Source organism: Salminus brasiliensis, chromosome 4 (assembly GCF_030463535.1).
Source record: "Salminus brasiliensis chromosome 4, fSalBra1.hap2, whole genome shotgun sequence".
Lineage (NCBI taxonomy): Eukaryota > Metazoa > Chordata > Actinopteri > Characiformes > Bryconidae > Salminus > Salminus brasiliensis.
The window spans coordinates 43663908-43679270 of record NC_132881.1 but is presented as its reverse complement, the minus strand read 5'-3'; the positions used below and the strand labels follow the sequence as shown (position 1 = coordinate 43679270).

Below are 15363 nucleotides of genomic sequence, written 5' to 3'. Positions count from 1 at the left end.
ATTATTATCATTATGTTTATTATTATTATCATTATGTTTATTATTATTATGTTTATTATTATTATGTTTATAATTATTATTATGTTTATAATTATTATTATTATTATGTTTATAATTATTATTATTATTATGTTTATTATTATTATTATTATTATGTTTATTATTATTATTATTAATTTTATGTTTATTATTATTATTATGTTTGTTATTATATTATTATTATGTTTATTATTATTATTATTATTATTATTATGTGTATTATTATTATTATGTTTATTATTATTATTATTATTATTATGTGTATTATTATTATCATCATCATCATCATCAGTTACGAGAAAGCCCGCCATTACGTCACAACTCTGGCTTTTCCGTTTACGAAATCTCGCGACATCAACGCTCCCTGGTTCATTCGCGGTGTAACTAATCCAAGTCTCGCGGTACTTGCGGCGGCCCACACGAGTGCGGGAACAGCGGCAACAGAAAAAAAGACGCGAAGCCGGTCGAGCTGCTCCGGTTCTGGACCGCCTGCCCGAACTTTTAGGGGGTTAACTTGTTGTCACCGACACTGCTCTGAGTTCCGGGCGCTAGACGGGGTACGATCGGGTGTCCGTGTCTGTTCTGAGTCTAAATAAAGCGTCTGATCATGTCTGATCGAGAGGACGGCGTGGTGGAGCAACCGCGGGAGGAGCAACGGGGACCCAGCGAGCCGGGACCGGCGGAGGTGAGGCACGAGTCGGGCTACAGTAACAGGCTGTAGTCCGCCACTGGAGCTCGAAAACCCCGGCATCTGTGCTGGGGAGAGCGCGACGGGGCTTCGGGGACGACGTGTCGGCGGTTTAGAGGAGGTGTGGAACTTTTTGGGGAGGAACTGGCCGGCGGGGCTGAGCTAGTTAGCTGGCTGGCTGGTTAGCAGCGCTAGCGGTATTGTTCTGCTGCGGCGGCGGCTTTGGGGTTCAGCCGCGGAGCCTCGGCTGATGATGGAGAAGCGGCAGAGATCGCTTCAGTCACAAACTCGAGTCCTAATTTGTCAGATTTGAGCTAACTGGCCACCCACCGGTACATTTAATAGTACCGCTTGGTTGTGAGCTAGCTAGCGGGACCCGAGGAGCTCGCAGTAGCCTGTTAGCTAGCAGGCTAGCTTTAGCCTAACGGCCCCTGTTGGTGACCGGCTAGCGGCGCTATCCGGCGCTGCATCCTCTTCAGCTTTGGGGGGTAAACAGCTCTAATCTCCACAGCTTGGAGAGTGAAATGGGCCTGAATGCTGGCCTGTTTTATATCACTAGCTGTAGCTCAACCTGGAAACCCCCCCCATGCCGTGGCTCCCCCATGCCGTGGCTCCCCCATGCCGTGGCTCCCCCATGCCGCGGCTCCCCCATGCTGCTCTGTTTACCTGTTGTTGGCGCTGTTCCTCTTCCCACACAGTTCAGGACTGTCGTGGCTGGCTGAAGGTGGGCGATGGGTCGAGACCACGGTCATTTAAGAGGGATGCACCTCGCATATTTAGTAGTATTTCTAGTATTTCTATTTTTCTAGTATGCTGTACACTAGATGGACAAAACTAAAGGTAAAGGTAAAGGTGCATGTATTGGTCACTGTACAGCGAAATGTGTCCTCCGCATTTAACCCATCTGGTAGTGAACACACACTCACACACATATACATGTGTTAGGGGCAGTGAGTACACACACACACACCCAGAGCGGTGGGCAGCCAACTCCAGCGCCCGGGGAGCAGAGAGGGTAAAGGGCCTTGCTCAAGGGCCCAACAGCGGCAGCTTGCCGAGCCCGGGAATCGAACCCACAACCCTGTTATCGACAGCCCGGAGCTCTAACTGCTGAGCCACCACTGCCCACACCTGCCCACACCTGGGACACACCTGCAGCCTGCCTTTCCACACAGTACTGAAGGAATGGGAGGTTCTACACTGAGGAGCTCACTGAACTCCAGTGTGGTTCTGTATGTGATAGGAGACACCGCTGCACCACCACCAACAACAAGTCAGCTGGTGAAATTTAATAATATCCTCCCTCCTAGATCTTCCTCCAGGGGTATTATTGTTGTTATTATTATTGAACAGTGGAAGAGTTTAGGAGGAACAGCTCGCAGAGAGCAGCTCAGTGTCCACCGAGTGTCTGTCAGACCACGTGAAGTTACAGAGCGGGGTCAGGGCTGAGTGCAGAAGTCTCCAACTGACTCAATAACTGCAGAGCTCCATTGGCTCCATGCTGTTGGAAGTGTTATTCTACTGGTAATTGACCTACCTTGTCTGTCTCTAAGGATGGCACCTCAGACGCTGGCCATGATGAACCATCCGAAGCGGCACAGGATAGCGGGGACCAGTCGTCCTCGCCTGCGGCTGAAACGCCGAAGATGGAGCAGCCAGCAGGCTATGAAGAGAAAGTGGTAAGCTTTAGTCCTTATGACCTGCTGTATACACTCACCGTCGCCTGCATGGGTTCTGCAATGAGAACCTTGTTCTGATTTGCTGATTTGGTTTTCTCGACCAGAAAACAGACCGGACCAACAGATTTGAGTACTTGCTGAAGCAGACTGAAGTGTTTGCCCACTTCATCCAGCCTGCCGCCCAGAAGACTCCTACCTCTCCCCTGAAGATGAAGCCTGGCCGTCCTCGCCTTAAAAAGGACGAGAAACAGAATCTCCTTTCTGCTGGAGAGTAAGTGCTCCTCCTGACCCTGACCTGCGCTCCTGTGAGCCATGCCATAGATGAACCACTTTTCAATACGTTTATAAAAGCGATGTGAAGAAATTAAAATTTTCACCATCAAAAACTGCCAAAATGTTTGTTTATGGAACCAAAAATGGTTCTTCTATGGTATCACTCCAAGAACCAAGGGTGTAGTAGCAGGTTCTGCTGTTAACAGTGCAGAATATATGGGCAGCCTGTGCACACCTACCAACCTGATTAGTATGCATCCACATGTTTTACTGCTTTTAACAAACTTGGTTCAGGTTGTTCCAATGAGCCTGACTTTCTCCTGGTTAGTTTCTTTGCCCATGATTGATTGATTGATTGATTGATGTTGTTTGACGCTTGTACTCCGTCACAGCAACCGTCACCGTCGCACAGAGCAGGAAGAGGATGAGGAGCTGCTCAGTGAAAACAGCAAAGCCTCCAATGTGTGCACGCGCTTCGACGAGTCGCCGTCCTGTAAGTTAAACCTCCGTACTCCTGTTTGCTTTGAGGGCTTCAAAAGTGTGTTTTGAAGTTTTAGGTTGTTCAAGTTTTCACATTTCTGATGGTTGTTACTGAATTGTATTCAGAATTGGGCTGACTGATATGGTAATGTTGTAACGCGATATTTAAAGACATTTTCACAATACACAATATTTATCACAACAGATGTATGGACAAATGCATCAGTAGCAACAGATTTTTAATAACTACAGTCTGAACACTTCCATATTTTATTCCAAATCTGCTGGACTTCATCCAGTTAAACCAGACTTATAATGAAAAATTAAGATATGATAAAATTGTCATATTGCCCACCTCTATTTCAGAACTGTTATAAACAGTTAGTGACAGTGAATATGTATAAACCCACCGGGTTGACTTTTATATCGTATTGTTTTTTAAACCTCTAACATGTCACTTCTTATTTTTGTGCAGATGTGAAAACGGGCAAACTGAGAGACTATCAGGTCCGTGGACTGAACTGGCTGATTTCCCTCTATGAGAATGGAATCAATGGCATCCTCGCCGATGAAATGGTACAGCTCCCCACATCTTACTTTGCTGTCTTCTGCCAATACCTGACCTTTATCTACAGCAGAATCCCTTTATGATAACTAAGTGTGTATCAGATGTTAACAGGTGTCTTCTTTCCTCTCCTCAGGGTCTGGGAAAAACCCTACAGACCATTTCTCTGCTGGGCTACATGAAGCACTACAGGAACATCCCTGGCCCTCACATGGTCCTGGTGCCCAAATCCACCCTCTACAACTGGATGAACGAGTTCAAGCGCTGGGTGCCCTCCCTCCGGGCGGTCTGCCTCATCGGAGACAGGGATGAGAGGGTGAGTGAGGGACTGATTTCTGACTGGACGTGTGTTTTATGGTTCAAACATTGCTCTCTCCCTTGGCTTCTTTCATTTGCTGTTACTTGATTGACCCTGTCTCACTCACTCACTGATTTGCTTGTGTTTTTAGACGGCCTTTATCCGTGACACCTTGTTGCCGGGAGAGTGGGACGTGTGCGTCACTTCCTACGAGATGCTCATCATCGAGAGGGCCGTCTTTAAGAAGTTTAACTGGAGATACTTGGTCATTGACGAGGCCCATCGTATCAAGAATGAGAAATCTAAGGTCTGGATCGATTACATACGTTACCGGTCAGGTTCACACTTTGTGTTTGGTGCTTGTGTGGAGCAAGTTTCTGCATTTTGTGACGAATGATGGTATCTCGTAGCTCTCGGAGATCGTGCGAGAGTTCAAGACCACCAACCGGCTGCTGCTGACTGGAACCCCGCTGCAGAACAACTTGCACGAGCTGTGGGCTCTGCTGAACTTTCTTCTACCTGATGTCTTCAACTCCTCTGAGGTAATCTCCTTAACCAAGTTAACGCTGCAGATTAATAGAAAAACGTGCTTGGAGTGCCACCTGCTGGTCAGAACCCTTTAGGAAGCTTCATAGATCCATGCATCCCATTTTTATATTTTTAGAGGTCAAAGCACAGTGTGGTGGAACTCTGTTCCTGTGATGTCCTTTCTTATTTGCTATTGCTTTTTTTGTAGTAAAGGTTAAGGCTGTGTCAGTAAAGTAAATAAGTTCAAATAAATAAATTTTAATATTTAAATAAAAAGTATTAAATGAATGAATCACTCCCTGTCCCTTTTGTGCTCTACAGGACTTCGACTCCTGGTTTGACACCAACAACTGTCTTGGGGACACAAAACTGGTTGAGCGTCTGCACACTGTAAGTGTTATTTATGTATTATTTTTTTTCTATTGAAATAAAACCATAAGCCTGTAAAAGCAGCTCTGCATTTTTGTGGAAATTCTGCCACATTAAGTAATATGCCCAATTGTGTAGGTGTTGCGTCCCTTCCTGCTGAGGCGTATCAAAGCCGACGTGGAGAAATCTCTCCTCCCAAAGAAAGAAGTGAAGATGTATGTGGGACTCAGCAAGATGCAGAGAGAATGGTATGTGGTTCTCAGTAAGTGCCTTTGCGAGCTGATCTCCTCCTAGTGTTTGGAGATCTAGGAGGAAGCAAGTAGACCTGAATCAGTGTCCAAGATGAAAGAATGGGAAATTTGTGTTATTGAGGTGGCTTTTATAGTGTTCAATCACGGTTCATTCGCAAGTATGACAAGTACATACTGACAGTAAATGTCAGGACATAGCTGACCAAGAGGACCCCACATCTAGAAGGGTTCTGTAATGTTTACATTGTTTTCTTCGCTCAAATACGAGGGGTTTGCTGCTAAGTTAAGTGCACTAAATCTTGAATTTTTTTATTTACAAATGGTTACTTTTTATATACAGGACAGTCACTCCCCAGCCTTAAACTCCCATTAACTTACTAAGTATTATTTTCTCCCAGGTATACGAAGATCCTGATGAAGGACATTGATATCCTGAACTCTGCGGGGAAGATGGATAAGATGCGTCTGCTGAATGTGCTGATGCAGCTGAGGAAGTGCTGCAATCACTCGTACTTGTTCGACGGAGCTGAGCCTGGTCCTCCCTACACCACCGACCTCCATCTGGTCGTCAACAGTGGCAAGATGGCCGTCCTCGACAAGCTGCTGCCCAAGCTGAATGAGCAAGGTTAGCTACGGTCATGTGCAAAACATTACTATCAAAATAACTTAATTATATTTGCTCTTCAGGTGCAGGACATCAGCTGCAGATGATCAGAACGTGGTTAGGGAGGATTCTGGAGGAGTCTGTCTTATTTAAACCTCATACGTTTAGTCTAATCTGCTCTTGATGGTTGAAGTGAGTGGTGAATATCACCGTGGGCAGATCCAAAGAGCTCTCTTGGGCCTTCAGAAAGAAGGGTGTAGATGCGGCGGAGCAGACCACAAAATGTGAAAAGGCCCAGTTCACGCCTGGCTTTAATGTCCTGCGTTCTGGGTGAGCCAGTTAGAATGGGAATGGGATACAGTGCGTCTCAAGGGTGCATTGTAACCCGGTCACGCAAATCACATTCGGGGGTGGTCAGAGACTCCGATGGCTATATTATTCTTGTAGTGTGAGCGCCAAAGTGCCCCTGACAGCAAAACTCCACCCGCCCCGTTGCCCTGTAATGAATGCATTATAACGGCAAGACTTTGGCGTCCACCGTCTGCGCGAGTCAGCTAAGCACGTTATGAACATCAATGAACCAATAGATAAAGGCAAATTTTTTTTGGCTGGTATTTATTATTATTATTTTTTAAAAATTTTTTAGCTATATTAATATGCGCCATGTTCTCCATGCAGAGAAATCCTTATCAAATCATAAGCGCTAAGAGGAGATGCATGTTAAATAGCAGGTGTGAAGGGCTATGTGTTTTTGCCACATGAGACGATGCTATGCAATGAATTTCTAACTGGGAATTCTCAGTGGAGGTTGGAAATTAAACCTGGTGTTTGGGGACAGCCACTGAATAAAACGTCCATAATAGCATCGAGAACTCCTTGGCAGTACAGACATGGAGCGAGAAATTGTTTATGCTGTCTGCTACTTTGGGAATTAAGTTATTTCATTCGTCTCACTCAGGGTCTCGCGTGCTGATCTTCAGCCAGATGACCAGGATGCTGGACATTCTGGAAGACTACTGCATGTGGCGTAACTATGGTTACTGCCGTCTAGATGGGCAAACTCCACATGAGGAGAGACAGGTATGCTGAACCACGTGCTCAATCAGTGTTTTTTATCTAAGTTATATTCACTGAATTGGATTTAGATGTCAGAACGTAATGATTTAAGACTTCAGGGGACAAAAACAACCTGCAATTAATTAAACAACCGTAAATGATTGCATGCTTAAAAATTTGAATCAGATGTCCAAATGAAATTATTGAGCTGGAGGCGTTTTAACATTTATAATTAATTATTTTCTGCTTAACCTTTTCCCTCTCAATCTGCTCAGATCTCAATAAATGCCTTCAACGAACCCAACAGCTCCAAGTTCATCTTCATGCTGAGCACCAGGGCTGGAGGGCTGGGTATTAACCTGGCCACAGCCGACGTGGTCATCATTTATGACTCCGACTGGAATCCTCAAGTGGACCTGCAGGCCATGGTCAGTGTTTTACCCTTGGAAATGTGGTTTCTGGAAATTACTTCCTTATAAAGGCTTTGATGGAGGATGGTGGCATTTTGAGCTCTGTTGTTTCACATGGTGTTCTTCAGGTGCTGTTATTGAGTTATCCTTCACTTTTGAATGTTTTCTAAGAAGTTGCTTCTCTCTGCAGTTTGGCTTCAGGTTGACAGCTTGCTTGTCCATAAATCAGATTAAGTTGTGTACTCTTGTAGTTTTAAGATGCATATTGGTCTGTTTCTCTGGCTGTTTTTAGGATCGTGCTCACAGGATTGGTCAGAAAAAGCAGGTGCGTGTATTCCGCTTCATCACAGAAAATACGGTGGAGGAGAGAATCGTGGAACGAGCCGAAATGAAACTCCGTTTGGACTCCATCGTCATCCAGCAGGGTGAGATGCCAACAGAAGCATCTTCCAGAAGTCATTGGTGCTTGTTTTTAATGATTTGGGTTTCTGAGCTTCTGTTTTTTACTTTCTAGGTAGATTAGTAGACCCCAGCATGAACAAGCTGGGGAAGGACGAGATGCTGTCCATCATTCGGCATGGTGCCACTCACGTCTTCGCCTCCAAGGAGAGTGAAATTACTGATGAAGATATTGATGCCATACTGGAGAGAGGAGAAAAGAAGGTACCGGATATGAGTGAATCTCTGTCGGGGAGGGGAAAAGGGAACGGTATATAGAAATACATACACACCCAAAAACAACCAACCATAATTTGATGAACTGAAATAAGATGATGGTCAGAATTTCGTTGAAATCGTTGTTTTTCAGTCCAGAGAGAGAGAGAATGGCTATATAAATTACTACAGGTTCCAAAAAAACAATGCAAATCCAAAGGCTCACAGCTTGAGCTTTCTAGGTTTGAAATGACTGCTTTTGCCCTAATAGCGAGTACCATGTATTTTCTATGCAACTGCTACAGTTACGGTTAAATACAAGTACCAGTGCACTCAGGTAAAGGATAAAAAGGATAAAGGTGCACGTATTCGTCACTGTACAGTGTGGACTGTACAGCGAAATGTGTCCTCCGCATTTAACCCATCTGGTAGTGAACACACACTCACACACACACACGTGTTAGGGGCAGTGAGTACACATACACACCCAGAGCGGTGGGCAGCCAACTCCAGCGCCCGGGGAGCAGAGAGGGTAAAGGGCCTTGCTCAAGGGCCCAACAGTGGCAGCTTGCCGAGCCCGGGAATCGAACCCACAACCCTGTTATCGACAGCCCGGAGCTCTAACCGCTGAGCCACCACTGCCCGTGTTTTGGCCAAAAGAGTCACAGCAGTAGTATGTGCTGTATGGAGGAGTTTTACATTGCTAATTATCCTTCTTTTATGCCTTTTGTGTTCAAGACCATGGAGATGAAAGAGAAGCTGTCCAACCTTGGCGAAAGCTCTCTGAGGAATTTCACCATGGACACAGAAAACAGCGTGTACAACTTTGAAGGTGAAGATTACAGAGAGAAGAAAAAGGTAACGGATGGAATTTGCTTTGCGTGACTTTACTCTGATGGACTTTTGTATAAAAAGTGTTGTATTGATTTCTATAAATGACAGATGACATTTGACAAAGTAACTGCCATCGTTTTAGCTTCTCAACATTCTCTCAAATTAGTTTTATTTCTTTTTTTTTCCTCTCTCTCTCAGGTTATCACAAACTGGATCGAACCTCCCAAGAGAGAGCGCAAGGCAAACTATGCTGTTGATGCTTATTTCCGAGAGGCACTGAGAGTCAGTGAGCCAAAAGCACCAAAGGTAATGCCCCCCCATAGATCAGTTAAGCTTGGCCCTCAAGACAAACTTTCTGTGACAGTGGTTCGATACAAGCTACAGACTTTCACATCTCCATTCTCTTGGTTTGCTTCCACAGGCTCCTCGCCCCCCAAAACAGCCCAATGTTCAAGACTTTCAGTTCTTCCCTCCTCGGCTTTTTGAGCTGCTGGAGAAGGAGATCTTGTATTACAGGAAAACTATTGGTTACAAGGTGTGTGTGGTGTGTGTTTGTTTCTCAGGTTGCTCTTTTATTTTGCACAACTGTGGGCTTATTAAGTAATGTTCACAAACAGTAAGGTAATATAATTACTTTCTGAAATGTGCCACCAGGTGCCCAGGAATCCTGACCTGCCCAACTCTGCACAGGTGCAGAAGGAGGAACAGGCTAAGATTGATGAGGCTGAGCCTCTTAATGAGGAAGAGTTGGAGGAGAAGGAGAATCTCCTCTCCCAGGTAAACTCTTGCATTTTCTGTCAGAGGAAAACATTGATTTTCTACAGTGGCGTCTGTCGAGGTGTGGATATATTATGCAGCAAGTGAACAGTCAGTCCTTGAAGGTGTTAAAAGCAGGATAAAGGGGCTAGCGTAAGAATCTGAGCCACTTTGACAAAAGCCAAATTGTGATGTTCTAGACGACTGGGTCAGAATATCTTCAAAACATCAGACAGGTCTGGAGGTTTTTCTGGTATGCAGTGGTCCGCACCTACCAAAAATGGTCCAAAAAAGGACAACCAGCACCTAAAGTGCATTGATGGCCATAGAGGCCCCATCTTGCACCATACTGGACCTAATTAATCTGCTTTCAGAGGTCTTGTGGAGTCCATGCCTGAAATGGTCAGCTGGAACTTGGAGGTTTCTTTGTCGGGCTATACAGTGTACTTATTGTGATACTTATAGTGATCTTATTTCATGAAGGCAAAGTCCTCTCGATGTCTGTAACAAGCAGAAGAACTTTATGTTGTTGTTAAATAGCCCTAAATGATTACCACCATATTCCATCCGCATTGACTGCAGCGTAACACCTCCGATCTTTCAATAGGGCTTCACTATTTGGAACAAGCGAGACTTCAATCAGTTCATCAAGGCAAATGAGAAATGGGGGCGAGATGATATTGAGAACATTGCTCGTGAAGTGGAAGGCAAAACGCCTGAGGAGGTCATGGAGTATTCTGGTAAGTATTCAGTAAACCTTATTTTACACACTGTGAACTGTGACCTTACTTTTTATATACGCTGTGAATGAGGGATTGAGCTGTTTCTGTATTTTGTGTGTGTAGCTGTATTTTGGGAGCGCTGCAATGAGCTCCAGGATATTGAGAAGATCATGGCTCAGATTGAAAGGGGCGAGGCCAGGATTCAGAGGAGGATCAGCATAAAGAAAGCCCTGGACTCAAAGGTAAAGGACAGCCTCTTGCGTCTTGCTTGTCTGTCTTAAGCCCTTTTTACGCCCGAGCATGTAAACCTACAGTGTGCAATATGCTCCTGTGTATGTGTAGCCCTTTACAACAGCTGTGTGCAATACATACACACACCATATGTACAGAAAATGTGAATAAGAAGCAAGACTGCAGTTAAAAACTGGGTTCTTTACCGGTTCTGAAAAGGTTGGATTTATTAGGGTGGCACAACCCAAAGGAGGAAAGACCAAATCAAAGCTTTGAAGTTTATGCAGGTGTTTTTTGTTCTTCAATTTTCGTAGATTGGTCGTTACAAGGCCCCATTCCACCAGCTGAGGATTTCCTACGGGACCAACAAGGGAAAGAACTACACTGAAGAAGAGGACCGCTTCCTTATCTGCATGTTGCACAAGCTGGGTTTCGACAAGGAGAGTGTTTACGATGAGCTGCGCCAGTGTATCCGCAACTCGCCCCAGTTCCGCTTCGACTGGTTCCTCAAGTCCCGCACTGCTATGGTGAGCGACAGGCCCAGCAGCCAATGAAAAGCAGCACAAGTGTCCTGGACTAGGAGTAGCTTTCAGTGAACTGAATGCATATTAAACTCACCAATTGCTCCTGCCCCTGAGTAACACTAATGGAAGTGGTGTTTAACTGGTGCGTCTCCTGTTATTGTGGTAAGACTGAACTGTGCGTTTTTGTATCTTTGCAGGAACTACAGAGGCGGTGTAACACACTGATCACCCTCATTGAACGTGAAAACATGGAGCTGGAAGAAAGGGAGAAGGCTGAGAAGAAGAAACGGGGACCTCGCACTTCTTCAGTAAGTTGACTCTAACCGGGTCCACACAAGTCAAACCAGGGGTTGGATGATGACTGTAATACAAGTATAAATAACTAACTCTAATAATTCTAATATTAGCATTTTACTGAGCAAATTAACACTTAATGCCCAGATAAGCAGCTTTTTCAGAGGTGTGTGTGTGTGGGTGTGTGTGTATAAATATATTTATTTATTTATTTATTTATTGTTGGTCAGTATTTCTGCCTAAGCTACAGACTTAAATTATTTATTGGACAGTTTGTGCTTTTAAGGACAATATAAAGTAGCCATTTATTTCTCATAAAATGTGACGAGCTTAATGTTGAGCTAGTCAGTCGCTAAACATGGTAGTATTTAAGTATTTAAATGGTTTCTGCTTATCTCTCAGGCACAGAAACGCAAGCAGGATGGGACCCCAGACGGCCGCGGACGCAAAAAGAAGCTGAAGTTATAGTCGGACTTGAACACCCACTGAGGGACGAGCTTCAGTAGAGTGATACATGCGTTTGTGTTACGGGTCCCGCTCTTGTACTGTATCAGCTTGCAGGACTGATTCTTGCGCCGCAGTAGCTCGTCCTTTTTTAGAAAGGCATAGTATTGTAAATTAGGTCTGTCTTTTAGTTATACTGTGTGCTACGGCTATGCTGTTTTGTTTTCTTTTTTTTTTTTTTTTTTATCCCTTTTTGTATCTGTAATGTGTGAGTTAATAAGATGTATTTATGCCTGTTGGATATGTACCACATTCCATTTGCTTGTTTCAAAATTTTTTTTTTTTTTTTTAAGGATTCCCCAGTATTGTATACGTACTTACCTTGGAATAGTACTTTGGAACACACGTCTCTAATAAATGCCTTTTTGTTTTGTAAATAGGCTCATTTTATTTTTTGCATGTGTATTTTAATAGAAATATGCCCTGATTTATGATGATCCGTATGATTTGTGACAGGAATTCACATTTTACTTCAGGATTTCTAAAGTAATGTTTTTCATAGAAATTCTTAAAACCAATTATTTTCTGAAGGTAAGGTTACAAGAACATAAATGTCTCACTCAAATGTAGTTCACTTTAGGTGCCGGATGTTTTTCACAGATTTGTCCTTAAATATTTCTAGTTGAGAAGTCTGTTTACTGAAAGGAACACTTGAACATCTGCAATAGTAGTTTGCCTTGGTGTTCTTGACCTAGTGCAGCTGTTGCCATCCCTTCTGCTGGAACCTCTACAATAGTAGTTTGTATACAATAGTAGCCTTTTATAATAAACACAATGTAATGTTGATGGACTCCAGCCATCTGAGCTCAACTGAACTTTACTCTGCTCAATCGTACACATAATTACCTTTGTTTGATTTATTCGTTTTTGAAACATTATTTATTTTGAAATTGAATTTCCACTATCGTGAGAAGACTGGTGACCTAGAAAAGTTTAAGTCTGATTAGCCATGTCAATATTGAGATGCTAAAAACGTCCTCCTCAAGATTAAGCCTTATAGAAACAATTGACCAAAACAAAATTTGACTTTTCTTATTTCGTCATATTCAATGTCCAATAATTACTTCTTTTGGTTTGTGTTGGGGCTCTATAATTTTCCACTAGATCTACAAAGATAAAAGAAGGAACCTTAGATCACCAAGCATCTGAATATATCCAACCAAGCCATTTGAGTTGCTTTGGTGTCAAACTGTCCAGAAATGAAGGCCTGTCTGGGTTTACTGTTGAAGCCCACAGCCATAGTGACCACTGGCCTACAGTATGGGGGTGTATAAAATAAAAGTGGAAGCTGTCCTGCACTGAAGTGGTGGAAGCTTCTCCCTGGGTGTCCGAGTGGCCGAGTCGCTCGCTGTCTTCAAACGCAGACTGAAGACCCTCCTCTTCAGAGAATACTTGGACGATTAGAGTACTATGGTCACCTTAGTGTCTTGTGTTTAGTAGTGTCTAAAGCTTAGAGGTATCTTTGAACTATTAGCCTATTCAAACTAGCTGAGGTTTTTCTTGGGCAAATAGCAAAGCACTTTTGTAAGTCGCTCTTGATAAGAGCATCTGCTAAATGCCTTAAATGTAAATGTATTCATCTTCCTTTAGTAGAAAACAAGCAGCCCCACTGCCTTAGTCTGTCCTGGCCATGTTCTTTACACCTGATTAGTCCTGAATCGCTATATTTGGAGGAAGCCGCATTAACCTTGGAATATCTGGCTGGACTAGACGGCTCCTGCTTGACTGGACTGGCATGGAGTTCTGAGAAATATCATCAGAAGGAAATATGAACATCTCTGAAGCATGCATTGCTTTGTAAATGTTGCCAAGCACTCGTGTGCTCTCCATTCCTGCATCAGGTCAGTTCTGCTCAGTGCAGCTGTAACTCCAGAGTAAGGCCTTTACTTCAGTCCTAGCTATTGATATCTGCTGTGTGCTGTTTCCTCGCTTAAAAAATCAATGCCACTCTTTAGAAAAGGGCAACCAAATCCTTATCTGATGATCACAGATACACGTTATTGCTCACCTCCGTCTACCCAATGTTTATTTTTTGCCAAGAAAGCCTTAAACCTGGAGTTCTCACGGCCATGCCGTGTTGTATTTCCCATGCTCTAACACACCTCAAACAGCACATGAGGTGAGGAGCTTACCTGTTGATTCATTAGTTGAATCATCAAGTTGTGCTTGATGGGGGAGAGGACAAGAATGTACTCAGTGCGAGGTCCCCAGGACTGGGACTGGGAACCAATGTCTGATGCCAAGAGTCTGTTGATGCCGCAGGTGTGGGGTGAAGAAGGAGCTTCAGTGTGCCAGCAGAAGTCACTGTTGTTTTTAGATGGTATTAAACGAGTGAGTGTGAAGGACCTTTTAATTGGAATTAACAGAATTGGTTCAGAAAAGTGGTTCTTCTATGGCATCGCTTAAAAAACTCCATTGAGGCACCTTTATTTTTAAGAGTATGCATTCATAATGGACATGAATGTCATGGCTACATCAGGCTCTCAGTGCTTTCTTCGGACCTGTTCTGGGGCAGAATGAGTGACAACATACATCTTTTACAAGAAAAGCAACAGACGCCGCTGCCCTGAAATCAACACAGGGTCAAGGTTATGCATACAAATTTATACATGCATCAGACGCACCTTGGTCATACGGTTTTGATAGCCATCAACAAGCTTCAGGCTGAATTCTGGATATTTGGATATTGGATATTCTTGGATATTTGAACACTCTTCTTTTAAGAGCACAGTCCACATATTTTACATAAGGCCGAGGGCAGGACTTTGGGAAGGCCATTCCCAAACTGATATTGGCCTGCTCTATTCATTCTACAACCTACATCTTCAATGTGTTTGGGGTCATGTGTTGGAGATGCTCTGACCCACTGTCTTGTATCCATCCCAGTTTGGATCTTGTCTCTAAGCAATAGTCTCCTTTATGCACCGGTCCATTTCTTTTTTTTCAATTGCACCGCAAATTCATTGAGTATCACATCTCACTCCCCTTCAGTGATCATTTTAATACTTTGACTTCACTCACCAAAGAAACCACCAGGATTACCACAGCAATTATGTAGCAACAGCTTAGTAACTGCCTGAAAGTGGGAACTGTGCAAGCATTCTGCAATTCCTCCGGGAAATCCATTATGTCTTTTTTTCTTATGTCTAATTTGACTCCATTTTCTTCCCAATTTGGAAGTTCTCATGACCTCCCCCTACCTCTAGCAATGCCCTCAGGACTAGGAGAGTGAAAACTAGCACATCTCTCCTCTAAAACATGTGAAGCCGGCCACCTGGCTCTTCTCAAACTGCTGCTGATGCAGCATTGCTAGGCAGCCAATACACTCTGAGGAAAGCACCGGATCCCCGGCTCTGATACAACAGCTAACAGGTGCCTGTGCTGACCGACATCATACTAGGAATGATGTGGGGAGGAGGTGCCATCAGTCCACCCCAGAAAGAGCAAGGTCCGTTGTGCTCTCTGCTGTGTTTTACTGAGCTCAGCGGTGCTCTGATCATTTTAAGCCTCTCTGTGTGTCGTCCCTGGCCGAATACCTCTAAGAACATGTGTCTCAGATCCTCCAGCAGATATTAGACACCTTCTGAATCACAAAACAAAATTT

At 43.9% G+C, this 15363-nt stretch overlaps 1 protein-coding gene across 1 annotated transcript; it reads left to right on the top strand.

Moving 5' to 3' along the window:
* The first annotated feature begins 459 nt into the window (after positions 1-459).
* On the top strand, positions 460-12136 carry smarca5 (SNF2 related chromatin remodeling ATPase 5). Its single transcript, XM_072677131.1, has 24 exons — positions 460-724; positions 2281-2406; positions 2511-2677; positions 3072-3172; positions 3635-3735; positions 3861-4040; positions 4174-4329; positions 4433-4564; positions 4872-4940; positions 5058-5167; positions 5569-5795; positions 6733-6854; positions 7106-7258; positions 7533-7665; positions 7755-7903; positions 8633-8752; positions 8927-9034; positions 9150-9263; positions 9383-9505; positions 10092-10224; positions 10330-10448; positions 10752-10964; positions 11159-11269; positions 11658-12136. Exons 1-24 carry the CDS (start codon positions 647-649, stop codon positions 11721-11723), a joined length of 3111 nt encoding a protein of 1036 aa, XP_072533232.1. The 5' UTR covers positions 460-646; the 3' UTR covers positions 11724-12136.
* Positions 12137-15363: the final 3227 nt, after the last annotated feature.